This window comes from Aythya marila, assembly GCF_965140915.1.
Source record: "Aythya marila genome assembly, chromosome: 5".
NCBI lineage: Eukaryota > Metazoa > Chordata > Aves > Anseriformes > Anatidae > Aythya > Aythya marila.
The window spans coordinates 38,852,359-38,867,642 of record NC_139046.1 but is presented as its reverse complement, the minus strand read 5'-3'; the positions used below and the strand labels follow the sequence as shown (position 1 = coordinate 38,867,642).

Below are 15,284 nucleotides of genomic sequence, written 5' to 3'. Positions count from 1 at the left end.
ATGTGGTCATAAAGACATACAAAAAGTAATTTTAAATAACTTTTCATTATTTTTAGCACAGAGACAATGTTCTCAGAGCTGATTAACAACAATTGTTCCCTATATCAGTTGCATATCTCAGTTGCATAAGAAATAGAGATGCAATCTGATAACAGGCCTATGCAGCAGTTGCAGGATTTTGTGCATTTGTTGTGTTATATCCCATAGGAGGGCTATGAGCATAGCGACATACAGAACAAGGATGTTTGTACCTTTTCTAAAAATCTCTTCTTCATTATTAGGAAATGTCTAAATCTCTGTACACTGATGCATCTATTGCCTATCTCTGTCTGCTTCATTGGCAGAAGAACTGGGGGCAAGGGAAGTCTATTCTCTTTTAATCTCCAAGCATTACATCAATAGCAAATATATTTCTAAAAGAAAGTTAGAGCAAGTTGTAATTCTTGTTCTGCCAAAGTCCTACAAAAAACAACAAACATTTATTCACTTAGAACACTTGTACAAAATATCAGAAATTTCCCATTTAATTCTTCCTGATGAAGATCTGATGATCAACGAGTAAAACTGCTCAAGTAAAAAACAGTGGAAAAAAATTGAATGCTTGCAGGAAAGAAAGCTATATGAAGATACATGGACACAAATAATTTCACAGAGCACAAACACAAAACAAAAAATAGTACAACTTGGCAATCAAATACCAACAGAAAACGGGAGCCCTGACATATACAACAATAATCCAAACCAACAATGAGTAAGGCAGTTCTGTAAAGAGAACTGATTTGCAACTATTTTCTCGAACTTTAAAACTGAAAGGATTCCTTTTTAGCATCAGAACCATGCCTTGCTATTTCTATTCTTTTTGTCTGAGCAGAATTAGCACAGAAAATAAGAAAACTAATTTACTCTATACACTACTTTTTTCCAAATTAGTCCATATATATCTAGGATAGAAAAGTTGCATGGAAACCTATTTTTAAGACAAGCTTTGTTCCATGAACTTATCTGTTCAGCTCAGTGATGACAAATATGCAAGAATATACTGCAATAGACTTATCAAAATCAAACAGAGAGGCCCAAAACCAAGAGCTTACAAAGACAGAACAGTATTTTAGGGAATGTGAAGTAACTGCAAATTTGGAATTCCTATACTTACTTCCTATAATTTCTACTGTGCTCCAGTAACTGCTCCTAAGTTCTATTCCCCATCTCTTACAGTATTCAAGTGCTAAGTACCTTCTGAAATTATATTTATTTGTACAATATCAAAAACATTCTGCCAGTTTTGTCTGAACTATACAGCATTTGCCCTCCTACCCTTAAAGTTACAAAAAAAAAAATAAAGGGGGGGGGTGTAGAATTCATGTCCAAAATTTATTTTTTTTCATCTAGATAATCATTGCATCTTGCAACTCTGCAACTCAGCACATTATTATTGAGGCATGCATATTGGCAGCTTTTGGTAATAACTGATAATGTCTACCATTCTTTAAAGAAAAGTAAGCAAGTCTCTGTAATGCGATTTTAGGATCTTATTTTTAAACCTAACACATCCATGAAACACCATAAAAACTAACGAATGACTTAAACCTATTTTGGGGCACTTAACCCTCATCAGTTAAAAAATGAGGACAGCTCTTCAAACATAGCAAGATTCTTCTAGCAAAGTAAGGTTATCCTATCACTTCCACTTCTCTTGTTCTTTACGCTTCAACAGCATTTTTCCTAAATTGATTCAAGACATTCCCTGAAGGCTTCACAATGGACTTGCAGTTTACTTCAGCTAGGCATCAAAAGCAATATAGAAATGTTTTCTTTGCTATACACAGTGTTAATTTATACAGAAAGAGAGAAAACACTAAAAAAGACTCATGAACTAAAGCATCATTCTACTCCACATAAAAGTAGTGTAAGCCCCAACAGAGTAGCTCTGCGTGGCTAATGACTTCAGATGTTATCAAAGCCACCTGGCTTTGTTAATTCTTGCTTAAGACCATTTTCAGTTGCTTTCCTAATATTCAGTATGAGATTTTCCATGCCAATGGTCTGCTGCAGGTAGTTTTTCCTCTCTTCTCACCACCACTTAAAAAGAAGAAGAAGAGAATGTCTGGAACAGTTTTCTGCCATGAAAAAAACTGGGGTAAAAAAAAAAAGCCCTTGTAAGGTCTTCCTTTGAAAAATTGTAGGTGTTCTTCTGGCTCGAGTCAGCACCTTGAAATTATGCTGGACAATCTTTTTGTATTAGGGATGTACAATTTGCTCGTTCCGTGAAAAATGAGACCTGATCTGGTCAAGCTACAAGTTTCTAGATTTCAGTTTGTACATACAAAGTGGCAAAATCTGCTGGAGCTCAACACCTAGTTGCCAAACAGTCCATCTTCAGTGACCCGCTGTACATCATCCCAGTGTGCAAGGCAAATGAACTGGGTTTCCTCTAACCTCTGGTTATAGGGGAAAGAGCAAAATTCTCCCACTAAGAGAAGTCTGCATTTAACAGGCATTTGGTACAGCACCAAACAAGAAGTGTCAGCCCACATACTTCCACCCCATCATCTCTATCACAGTTGAATGCAGTGGTCTGTAACTTCACATTATTGGGTAACTGAATAGGATTTAGGGTATTCTGTCAGAATGTCTGGAGTGAAGGCAGAGAATACAGCTTTAAGCAGACACTAGAAATGGAAAGAATAAACTGGGATTTGATTAGCACGGAAAGAAACTACGAGGAACATATGAAGGTGTGGTGGTGGATGAGATGAAAAATGAAAGCAAATGATGAGTCCCATAGAGAACTCAGGTCTGGGGATCACTAGGACTGGGCAGAATGAGGGGTGGAGTATATTTGACAGAGCTGCAATTTAGTGAACATGTGTAGAAGGAAACTGGCTCACAACAAAAGACTGAGAAAAGATCCACCACCTGGAATCAGAAACAAAGACAATAAGAAAAATAAACAGAATTAAGTGAGAGTGAGAAGAATTAGTAGGTGGGCAAAGACTGAAGGCACAGGCACAAGCTGCAGACAGAGATGGTCTGGGACTACTTGAGCCTAAACACTTGAACAGAATCAGTGCTGCACTGGGGACTGGCCTGAGGCAGGGACAAACTGGAAGAATAAGCAAAAACGGGAAAAAAGTGTGTGGTTTAAAAATTATTTTTAAAAGTAAAACAAAATCCCCCAAAGATTATCATACTTGGCAAATATCTGCAACCACAGAATGATCCCCCTTCTGAAAAAAATCTCCCATCTTCCTCCACTTCTGATAAAAATACAGTATAACAATCTACAGCTCACAGTTACTTAATTCAAGCATCTGGAATGTTCACATAATAGATTTTAAAAGTTCCAATCCTGCTAATTATCAACATGACATCCATATCACACAGTATTTGTGTTCTCATTTTGCTGCCATTTTTTCTTTATTTAAACTAGAGAATTCCACACAGAAGCATGCTTATAAAATTATTAACGAAATATCAAGCTTTGAATTTTAACTCCTTGGATATCAGGATTTCCTTCATTTAAGTCTGTCTACTAGCACTAATTCTGTCACCATCACTGTGTACATCCAAACTATCTTGTTCAATTAACAAGACATTTTCTCTGAATAAATCTAAGTTGTGTATTAAAGACCAACAATCTCTATAAGTCCCTGCTTTCAATACTGTGGAACCTAAATGTTCTGTAGGAGAACAGGTTTTTAGTCAGTGTGTGTGCCAAAGAATTCTTAACCGGCTACAGTAATTATGTAGTTGTGTACTGGTGCAAGACCCTGCTAAGCTTTTGCATTCATGAAAAATGGCACTTTAATTCCATTCCCTCTCCAGTAATCCCCTAACTGCTTGGTGCAATTGAATTGGATCCACGGTGCAACTTCAGAATGCTAAACAGCAATATCCTAACAGAAGTCAAAGTTACAAATAAAGCAGAGATGCAAGCTTCTTCTTAGACCACTACAAGTAAACATGATTCCATTCCAAGCCAAAGAAACCATGTATCATAAGAACAAGAGCCCACAAGGCTTCCACAAGAAAATAAATAGATAAATAAATCCAGTGGCTACAAATGTGACTTGCAAGATAACTTTTAGAAGAAAAAATCCTGCTATATAACCATGCGGTTTTACAGTCCATTTGAATTAACTAACATGCAAAACTGTTAAGTCTACACTAGGCTGAAGACATTCCTAATAATAAACTAAATATTTTACAGCTCTGCCATAACCAGCTGCAGTCATATTTTAAGTTACATACAATAGAAATATCTTTGTATTAGCAAAGGGGAAGATGTGTGGTATTTAAATTAATAGAAGACTTAAGTCTATTAAAAAATAGATAACCACAGAGAAATAGTACTATTTAGAAAATCTTACTAAACTCCATAAGTAAGGAAGACAATCTTTCATTTCCTAACTGAAAAGAGATCTACCTTTTATTGCATTACTGTAAAGATCTAAGCATGTAACACGGTAATTCATGCCACCTTCCTAACTCAGTGTATTTTTTTTGTCAGCTCTCCTTTTAATTAACAAAGGACTGGAGAAACAAAAACAAAAACAACAACAACAACAACAAAAAAAAAAAAAAAAAAAAAAAGCAAAAACTGACATCCCAGCATTCACTATTATAGAAGAAATACAATATCAAGCAGTCAGAAGTTCTAATGCTGCCCTATCCTTCTGTCAGTAACAACTATGAATAATTCTAAGAACCAAGTCGATCTGTTAATTTGTTTCACAATTTTCTTTGAATTGCTACACCAGATACTGCAAACAAATCAAAATGGTTAAATAACCCACCTCCTGATATCAGCTCATTTTATTGGTATCTAAAAATGATGAGAAGTGATCCGTAGGATATTGGACGTGTAAGAACTGGAGTGGAATTGCACTCCGAGCTTAACATCTTTGAACATACACACACAAGGTATATTGGGCAAGTCACCCAGTTATGATTTAAAACCAAGCCAAACAAACAAACAAAAGACCACAACTATGCAGTATTCACTCTGTTACAATGAAAAAATAAAAAATAAATGTATTATTCAACATGATTTTTATAAAGAACACCACACAGATCTGGCAATTTAGACATACTGTGAATGACACCGAGTTGATCACAAAATGTCTTAAAACGCTGGTTCATGTTCTTTTCCACAAGTGTTCATTTTAGAACAGTACAACTTTCTCCTCCTGATTCAGTGAAGCCTAGCCTTCTTCATCTACCAATATCTTCATGTTACGTACCTTCATAGCCTACACTAGCTCATTTTAACTAGCAAGTAAAAACTACATTCATAATTCTAAGGGGAGACTGTTTTAAAATGAATTTTCCACATTCATGATCTGCTCCCTTCCCAGATATTATCTGAACACAAGTATAATAATGCAAATAAAACCTAAGACTTTCTCTGCTAAGGACTCACACAATTCATACCAGACTAAAATTACATGACATTTCATTTGAAAGATTAACTGAAACCATTCTCATTCAGACAGTAGGAATAAACAAATATCAGTAACCATTTTTTGAACTCACACTCCTATTCAAAAGCACATAAGAACATGCAATGTATTGTTCTCTTCATAACTACTTATGCAAATGTTTTCTATAACAATTTCTGCTGCTTTGCCTTCATATTCTTCCAGTTAACACATTTATGTCACAATCATTTTTTCTTCAAAATGTACGTATGGTAACAGACATTAGAAAAGATCTCACTTCACACTGCAATATGAGGATTAAAACATTTTTAAAATGCATCTAGACTAATACAACCATCAAAACCACTAGAAAAAATAAAGCAAAAAATTAGTTTTGCAAAGTGTAGATATCAACATAAATCTTTACCAAAAGACAGACACACCAGCAATTAAAACTGTGCACATCAGAACATAAAAATTATTTTATTTTTGAATGTTGCACAGCTTTTAATGCCATCCTAACATTTTTCAAAGAACGAAAAAGAAACTTTCAAAGAATGAAGAAGTCTTGGTTTTACTCAGGAGATAAAACTTCACACTTACTAATTCACTAATTCAGTAAGTGAATACCTAACCTTACAAAGAACACAACAAACACATATTTATCAATCAGTATAATTTAAAACTTATCATATCAAGTGAAAATTCTGACATATACAGTTTGCATTACAAGCAACAAAATAATGAAAAATCAGAAAAAAAAAAATACAAGAAGTAAGATCAGACAGACAAAACAAAATGCTAAGATCACTACCTCAGCTAAGGGGATGGTTAGCACTCAGAAATTCAACTCGGTCTTTTAAACAGATACAAACCAGCAACATAATGCCCTTGTTTTTTCTGAGTCTAATTGTCTACATACAAATCTTTCCTGTTCTGTAAAACACAGCATTTTTAAATAACTGAAACTTGCTGAAACTGTAGTTTTCAGCAACACACATACCATTGGATAATAAGGACACTGTGACAATAAAGCAATCATACTCATTAGGTCATTATCCTATGTTACTTCCAAAATTCTTTAATCAAACCTGTTTTTTGTTTTTGTTTGTTTGTTTGTTTGTTTTTTAAATAATAAAATGTATAAACAAGCAGAGCAGACGTAAATATGATCCTCACCCCCTGACACGCACTGCTTTTTCACATGAATCCACGAAATCTGTATTATTGTTTCGAGGGTACTATTTCCTCCTCTCTTAAAACAAGTACTTTGTTTCCTTGCTGGCTCCTATCAATTTATTTTAATGTCAAGAGCTATCACAACAGACCCTAAAAAAAGTTTGGCTAAAGCAAGGTAAAGCACAGTTTGTATGGAATATGTAGAATTAACACCTAATAAGACTACTAACAAGATTTCCAATTAGATGTCAAGACAATCTACGGAGTCAAATAAATGTATTGGACTATAACTTACTAGAAATACAAGTTAGTAGAAATAAATAGTACTTCCTTATATCTTCAGTTCAAAAGTACTATTTATCAGAGCATTTTAAAGGCATTTTGAAGGCTACATATTAAGTTAAAAATATTTAAATTCACTTGGGGAAAAAACAAGGCAGAAAAATGGCAACACGCAACTATGAAGCTCAGGTTAGGTCTCTAGATTTAAAAAGTTTTGAGTTACGATATCTATTTTGCTCTCCAGGCTATCTATCCAACTCTGATGTCCATACCAGACATCTTAACTACAATTCTGTTTACCATTCAACATGCCATTCAGAGATGTTTACATTTAGATGTTTAATCATATGCTTAAAATCAGCAATTTAGGCCAAGTTTTGCAATGCTTACACAAAACAGAACTTCTGAAATTGATTCTGGCACACAGGATAGCTCTGGTCCATGTTTCTTTACTGCAGATAATTTCTAACTTATACCTGTAAGCTGTGGCTGAAAAATACGAGTATTCAGATCTGAGAGATTTCAGAGCTTCCAAGTTGCACCAAATAAATAAATAAATACTGTCTGTAGCTTCTTGCTGAACAGTATTCTAACATAACGGCTCAGTATGAGTTTCTAAAATAATCTTAGGTAACTGTGCATCTTTGTGCACCTGTCCATACTATTAATGTATAGCTATTATATATACACATATATTTCATTTATACATACACACACACACACACATATATATACATAAAATCATCACAGGCTGCCCTCCACCCTTTTCTTCTATTTCATCTTATTTTAAAATGGGAAAATGACTGAACTTTACTATCAAGGAGAGTAACACTTGCTATTCATGCACACATCTGTACAGCACTGATTACAAATCTTTGTCAAAACAAACAACAGCAAGCAGCTGCTTGACTGCTTTGTTGTGTTTAGTCATACCAGCAACCTTTTTTGTTTTCAGGGAAACAACCAAACAACTCAGATCAGCAAGAAATTCACCGTCAGCAAGAGGCTCAAAGTAGCTGCATGTATTCAGACCCATAGTTTCAAGACAAAGCTATATATGCGGCAGTCCTGTTTTACTCCCCAGCTACCATGACTCAGTGGAGTCTGTATGGGCTCCCAAAGCTACTCCCATGGAGACTTTGAAGACTCCTAAATAGACTTAGGCAGACAGAAGCAGTATTATAGGGCCCTGTTTCATCATTAAGGAACAAGAGCCAGAATATTTCAAGTTGTAAAGCTAAAAAACTCTGTACAGAGTATAAAATGCTTACCTGCTGAGCTAAGCAAAACACTGAAGTCTGTTCCTCTCTGTGATTCCCCACATTCGTTCTGTCCCTCTTTTTCTGCATCCTCATAGCGGCTCCAGTTTGAAAAAATTTTTCTTCTTGAGTAGCTTTTCACTTCTCTCTCTTCTTCCTCTCGTGATTCAGTATCATCATCATCATCTTCTACCTGTAGCATTTTAACAGACAGTGAAGCCATTACTGAGATAAATACTGTTGAGTTGTATTTACATAGCTGCTGATACAAACAACAACCACAGAATTCAAACCCAGAAATACAAATCAGCCTGGATAAGTAGCCACCCAGTCAAAATTTTAGAACTAGTGCTACCATCTTTCTGAACTATATGCAATGCCATTATTAAAAGTACTCTGCGAAGCTTCGTACAGGGGTCAAGCAGTGACACTGATGCAAGTTCCGCAGATTTCCCTCCTATTCTGGAAGCCCATGGCAAACAGCTCCTTTTGTGACACCGAAAGCAATGTGTGGGGAGCAGAACTAAGAATTCAGCTGCAACATCTGTCCAAGTATTGCAGTGATACATGATAATTGAATGAAGTGATGTTTGTAGAGCAAAATTGGATGAAGACAACATAACAAATTCTGCAGAATACCTGGATAGGGTTATCTCTGTAAGAATTTCCATTTTAAGCAAGGCCTTAACTCAAGTACTATTGAACTAATATTAATTGGAAAATTATTGAAATAATTCAGTAATTAATTTCCTTCTTGAAAGCCATTTCACTGAAACACCTGTGGAAAAGTTAAATAGACTGTTGGCAGTCAAACTACCAGCCCAAACGCTCAAAACATGCTAGGGCTAAAAGAAGTCACAGCATAGTCAGCTTCAGATTGGAGCTAAGCAAGCATTTGCCACAAGTACCTAACAGTGGAAGGCTCTCCCTGCCCTTGAGTCCTCTGTGCCTCAAAAGCCCTCCTCTCGCAGAGCCAGCTCAGCTGGAACAACCACCACTTTACAGACAGAAGGGCTGGCTTCACAGTGGGAGGAGTGCACAGCCGGCAGGGGGAGAACAAAGAGCATCTGGAAAACCTGTGCATGAGATACCTTCTGCAAAGGTCTAAAGCTCTGAAAAGGTTGAGTAGGGGAGTCAAGAAAGAAGAGATTCCCAGCGTGCCTGCTCCCAAACGTTCCTACTGACAGCTCCACTCTCTTCTCTCCTTTGCTTCATCTCTCCTTTTTACAAACCACTGTGCTCTGCCATACAATCTAACTAATTTTGCTGTCCCAATAGTAAGTGCATTCTCCATGACCAGGGCAGTGAAATTTAAGCTTGTCTACACTGCTGTAAAGCTTAAAGCCATCTCCACTCAGTGTAAAACAATGCTAAGGGCAAGCTACCTTTCTATAAGTCATTAAATATCCATAAACCAAAATGCGCTTACAGCTCACCATCAGACACTTGCTTTAAGAAGGACCTTGGCTTTGATAGTTTAAATGAAACATAATCCTGAAATAAATGTGAAGAGCAATTATTTATATTAAATAGTGCACTTGTAAGTGAAGAGCTACAACATCTTGTGCAGAAAGATTACTAAAATCTCCAAAGGCTTAAATAGTTACTGTGTCTTTTTTTTTCTTTTTTTTTTTTTTTTTTTTACACATACTGGTATAAACATTGGACAAACTGGCATAATATCCAAGTAACAAAATCAGAAGTAAAATAATGACTTCAAGAAAAACAATCCACCTATATTCATAAAGCAAGCTTCTTTCATCACTTTGGGAACAGCGTCACTGGTTAGGAATAGCATGAAGGAATGTGAAAATCATCAAAGAGCATAGGAACAGACTAAAAGCTATCATAATTGTACAAATACATCCCCAGACGTCAACCCTCTGACAAGAGGGAAAATATTGCGTGCACTCTAGTTGCTTCTGTTTAATTTTTAGATAAAATCTTTTTCTTTCTATCCATCAGATAAATACACTAAAATAGTTGTCGTGAACAAACAGGTGGTTGCATGAGCAAGGGGATAAAATCACAACTCTGCATTACCGAGGACTGATCCAGAGCTATAGTTTCCACAGAACAAAGGCCAAATCCACTTATATTAAGATAAAAATCAACTTTTTTCATTTCTTTCTTTTTTCCTCCTAGAAATTGAATGATTTGCTATAATCCAGCAAAACCTAATGGAATTCAGTGCCCCAAATAACTTGGATGTGATACAATTCACGAGTCAAAGCAATGATACAATTGTGTTTTACTTCCTTTTTAAGAAAAGATCAGATCACCTGAGAAAACTATTGTACTACATTTAATTACTAACTATAGACCTGTTTAAAGGATTCTCTCCTTTCAGACATCAACAAAATCAACACATGATTATCACCATTTTATTTTAACAAGATTCCATTACATGAATATGTATTCATATGTTTTCTTTTAGGCACTAAATACTTCTGGACTATTTTTTTTTTTTTTGCATTCTATTATTAGCTATGTTAATTAGCACACCTCAAGTAAATTGCATTTCTTAGCAGGTAAAATGTTAACTTGAACTTTAAGAAACGAGCCACAAATTCTCATAAGTGTTAACAGGCACTGTGGAGCCTAATTCCTGAGATTTACTTTTGAAATGAGTAAACTTTAAATACCAACCTCCTTACTCCTTACATCTCCAATAACTATTTCAAGGAAAATTTTACATAATGCACTGTCCTGCTACAAGATAAAATTGCAAATCATCACATTTGAATATTCAACTTTCACACAACTTAAAGATGTGTTTTCACCATGATAATTAAAGATTATAAAAAACATACAAAGAAATTGCTGATCAGTGAATCTTCAGAAAATTATTTGCTTCTACTGTCTCATGAGACAGCTACCAGGTAAGAACCTCTGAGGTAACAACCTCAGAAACACAAAAATAATAATCCTTCATTACTTTCCTCTTATCTGCCTATTCAGCTAGACTATACGCTACTGTTATCATCATACCTTACTTAAAATGAGTCTTAATCAGTACAAAGCAGGCATCTATCCTTTATACAATGAAACAAAATACCCTCCCCATTTCCCATTCTCAAATAACAAATGATACAAGCTGAGACAAATTCTTGAAGCTAACTCAAATATAACCTTTAAAACAGTATTACTCAGATAAGGAGAAAAACTTATTCCTTTAAACAGTTTTGAATCACATGTACACATTATTGCTCAGTGCTACAATGCACGATGATATCACAGCAGGTACAATATTTGTCTGCTGTGCCTCTATTTCAGATAGCATTATATGCATTAACATTTGCACATTTCACTGACATTTTGAAAGTGGGGACAGTACGCAAAAGCCCAGCTGAACAACACCAGGAAACCTTCTGACAGTTTTGTCTGAGTGTTGATAGAAGGACCCTTTTGCCAAGGATGTATTTTCAACATTTACCAGAGCCCATGACTCTGCTTTCCTTCTGAAGGAAAGCAAAATGCACAGCACACAGGTCCCTAATCTGCAGTCTCTACTACAGCATAAGGCTATTTTAGTACACCCTCCTTTATACCCTAATTTTGCCTGTGGGGTTGGGGAAGATACGGTACCAAGAAAAAACAGGAAAGCAGGCCTTCTGCTTGACTTTGCTCACAGGCAAGAACACGCTGATGCACACCTTTCAGGAAGGAAGGTGTCAAAATGAAGTAAACATTATTCTGAACAGGCCGTTTCCCATGGGGTCAGCCTTTGGCACTTCCCTGGAACCCGAAGTGTTTGGGATCAGAGCAAGGCTGAAGTACACAATGGCGGAAGTGCAACAGTGACCTCCTATGTCCTGCTCCAATTACTCAGCCACCCTTCAGTGTGAGTGCCGTCCGTCCGAGCACGTTAAACACAAACACTCAGCAGGAACTGTTGAACTCACAGCCCTTTTAAAAAACTGACAGCGCGTTAAAAGGCAGTGCTTCCGTTAGGGCTTTCTAAAACTTTCTAAAAGATTTTGTACGTATTACCTTTAGGAAGCCACTGGAGTTGCTTAGAGCCCTCTTCCTGTTCAGTTCTATCGACTTTCTAAGGAAAGTTTAAAACATTTAATCTTTGTTGGTTCTTACAATGTTCTGCTGTGGCTTGGAGGAGCATAGAAACAACACGTGCTCAGTTCACCTCTTGTTGGGCCAACTGCCCTTTGCCATTATATAGCTTTCAGACATCATTACATTTTTCCTTCTTGCTTATTTTGTAGCATTTCTCCCAGTTCTCTCCCTGAGTGTCTCTTTATAAAAGATCTGAAAACACAGTTTTGAGGTTTTTCCCAACAAACAGCAACAGCCTATGCCAACCTCCTGAGTGAACTTCTGTCTTGATTCCCTCTTCCCTTCTGGGAAATGGCTGTAAGGCTCTGGCCAAGTCCTACTGACATTCAGGCTTATCTGTCTCAATGTCAATTTCTCTTTTCATCCGGGTAAAGGTCTAGTGAGACAAAAGGGAAGTATCCTATGGATTGAATCTGCCCAAGACTACCAGCTGTATAGGGAATGGGCATGCTTACAATGGCATCATGCAGAGACAGTTCCTCCTCTCCCCTTCATCCCCATTTAAGCAGTACCTCTTATAGTCAGAATCTCTCAGATGGACTTTGTAAGTCATAGGGTCAAAAAAACACGTATAGTTAAGCAACCAAGTGGTTCACTATCTTTACACTATACATTTTTTCACAGAGTAAAGTCCGTATGCAGAGGCTTGTATTAGTGCATTGTGTAAGTGCAGTAGCTCGGCTGTTGTTAGCTACTGAATGGTTCCTCTAGCCAGACAAGTGCAAGTGTGGAAAACTTACAGATACACTGTAATGACTTCACCTGCTCTTGAAGACATACCTGCTTTTAATTATAATGTTGAAAGTTATTGCTGGTATAACAAAACAGGCGCAAGACGACAGCACCAGGAATTAACTCAAGACAATATGAGTATGACACAACCTCAGAAAGATTTCATTTTTGTAACAGTGTCTTTTTTAAAAAACCTTAAGGCCACCACATTGTTCTGTCTACCTACAAGTATTAACAATAAATTTCTGTACAGAAAAGAAAGGGCAAGTTAGAACAATGACAGAAACAACTTCATACAACATAAAAATAAGGTCAGTATGAAGGAAGAGTATAATACAATCCCTCCCAAACTATCCTTATTTAGTGCTCTTAATCCAGACTTCAGAAAAGCAAATGGAAGATAAGATGTTAAAATTTTCCTGAAAAATAAGGTTTTTGCAATGCAGTTATCTCAACCATAGCTTCTTTCGGAGACAGAAGAGAATATTTTGCAATAACACTCAGCAACATCTGCCAAAACTGTGAGCTGGTATATCCATACTGAGTTGTTTTTAATAGGCACCATAGTCACAACAGTCTAACCAAAACCACACTGTGAAAGCAAATGTAGTAATCTTATCCACCAAATTATTTTGCTCCAAAGTACTTGCTTATACTATCTACAGCATGCAAATAATTGGAACTGCATAAAAACTTCAAGTGACTTTTCTCATCACCAGAGAAACCACCTCTAAAAATATTTTTTGCACTCAGTGAAGTTACAACATGATCAAGTGCCAGGAGGCTACAAGTCCTACTTCATCTTTTTCACAGATCATTATTAATATTTCCACAGGCCATAGCCACATTTTGAACAAATCTTACGCCTCAGTGAATTGGAACAACAGCTTCTATTATGAGCTAAATCTCTCCCTCAGGCTCACTGAGCCAAAAAAGAAGCCCCACAGGCAAACAGTCTGGTTATTTTGTTTCGAACTACTGATTTAAATGGTAGACTATCTTCCCTTTCAAAGAACTAGAAAAGAACCCATAAATCCTTATATTTATTTTCCCCTGCTATCTCAGAAATACGCCTGTAACCTATTAGCACACGATTAGCTGGTTGGTCCTTCCAACCTGCAGCTTACAGGGGAAAACTGAAGCAACCTCTGCTACGGGTTCCTTTAAGTCACACCACATCAGTTTCATGCTGCAGCTTCTAAAGGCGTGGTTTGAAAACTGTTGATTTGTAGATTTAATACATTTAATAATCATGCAATGAAAAATTACTACCCTATGTTCACAGCAAGAAAGTCTCAAAAGCTCTATTCCCTAGTATTGGTAGCCTTGGGACTTTGGTAAAGCCCATTAAGTAAATATTTATTTAGAAAACCACAATTCAAGATTTTGCTCCTTAGATGCAGGATTTTCCAGGCTACAAAGCCACCAGCTAAACTTTAGCTCTATCAAGTTAAAACTCCAAACTGAAGGATGGGGAAATAAGAACTGGACCATTATAACTGCAGCATTTATTCTGCACTAATTGGGGAACTCAGTAGAGAATCAAGGAGCTCCATTAACTCTGGAAGTCCTTTCGCCTCCCTTCCCCGTGGCTGAGCCATGCTGGGAGCAAAGAGCCTGTAGGAAGCTTGTCCAGCTGCTGTTAATAGATAAAGAGGCTTTTGATTTTCTAAACTTGCCAAGCCCACACTTCTCCACCAATGGAAAAGTCAATTGTATTTTTTCTTAAATTCAGTGGTAAGGATTATATGAAAGTTACTGGCAACTACATAAACGCATCAAGCAATTTCTATAAAATTGTCTCATGGACCTGCACAAAACTTGGCAGCTATGTTACTTTCAAACTGACAGTAACTTAAAAAGCTGAATGTTTTTCTTACAAACATTAAGCCAGAAATACGAGTATAAACATAAAATAAAAGACTCCATCTTGAAAGAAACAGATTTCAAGTAAACCTCACAAAACAAGTAGATCGCCACAGAGGTTTTAGCTTTTTCAGTTGGAGTACTGATTATTCCTACATACAGGATGTATTTTCCAAAACCAGAGCTTTTATACATCGCATACATGTGGATACACATTTGTGAATGTTTTCACATATTCCAAAAACAAATCATATTTGGTATTTTGGATAGGCTAAAGAGAATCTCTACAAAAAGGTAGTTCTTACCAAATCTGCCATTCATAAATAAAAGCATCCTGAGCTGGAAACTGACTGTATTCACAAATGGAGTCAATTCTTATGTGTTGATGCCATAGAACGATCCCATAGTCTCAGCTGAAAGGGACTACAAGAGGTCATGTTGCCCAAAATCCTGCTCAAAGGAAGGTCAAAAC

At 36.5% G+C, this 15,284-nt stretch overlaps 1 protein-coding gene across 1 annotated transcript in view; it reads right to left on the bottom strand.

The window, feature by feature from the left end:
- Nucleotides 1-15,284, bottom strand: part of AVEN (apoptosis and caspase activation inhibitor) — a 97,892-nt gene that overhangs the window by 67,904 nt on the left and 14,704 nt on the right. Inside the window, exon 2 of the mRNA XM_082761318.1 lies at nucleotides 8,153-8,333. Coding sequence (XP_082617444.1) covers nucleotides 8,153-8,333 — 181 coding nt within the window. The remainder of the gene's footprint in view (nucleotides 1-8,152; nucleotides 8,334-15,284) is intronic.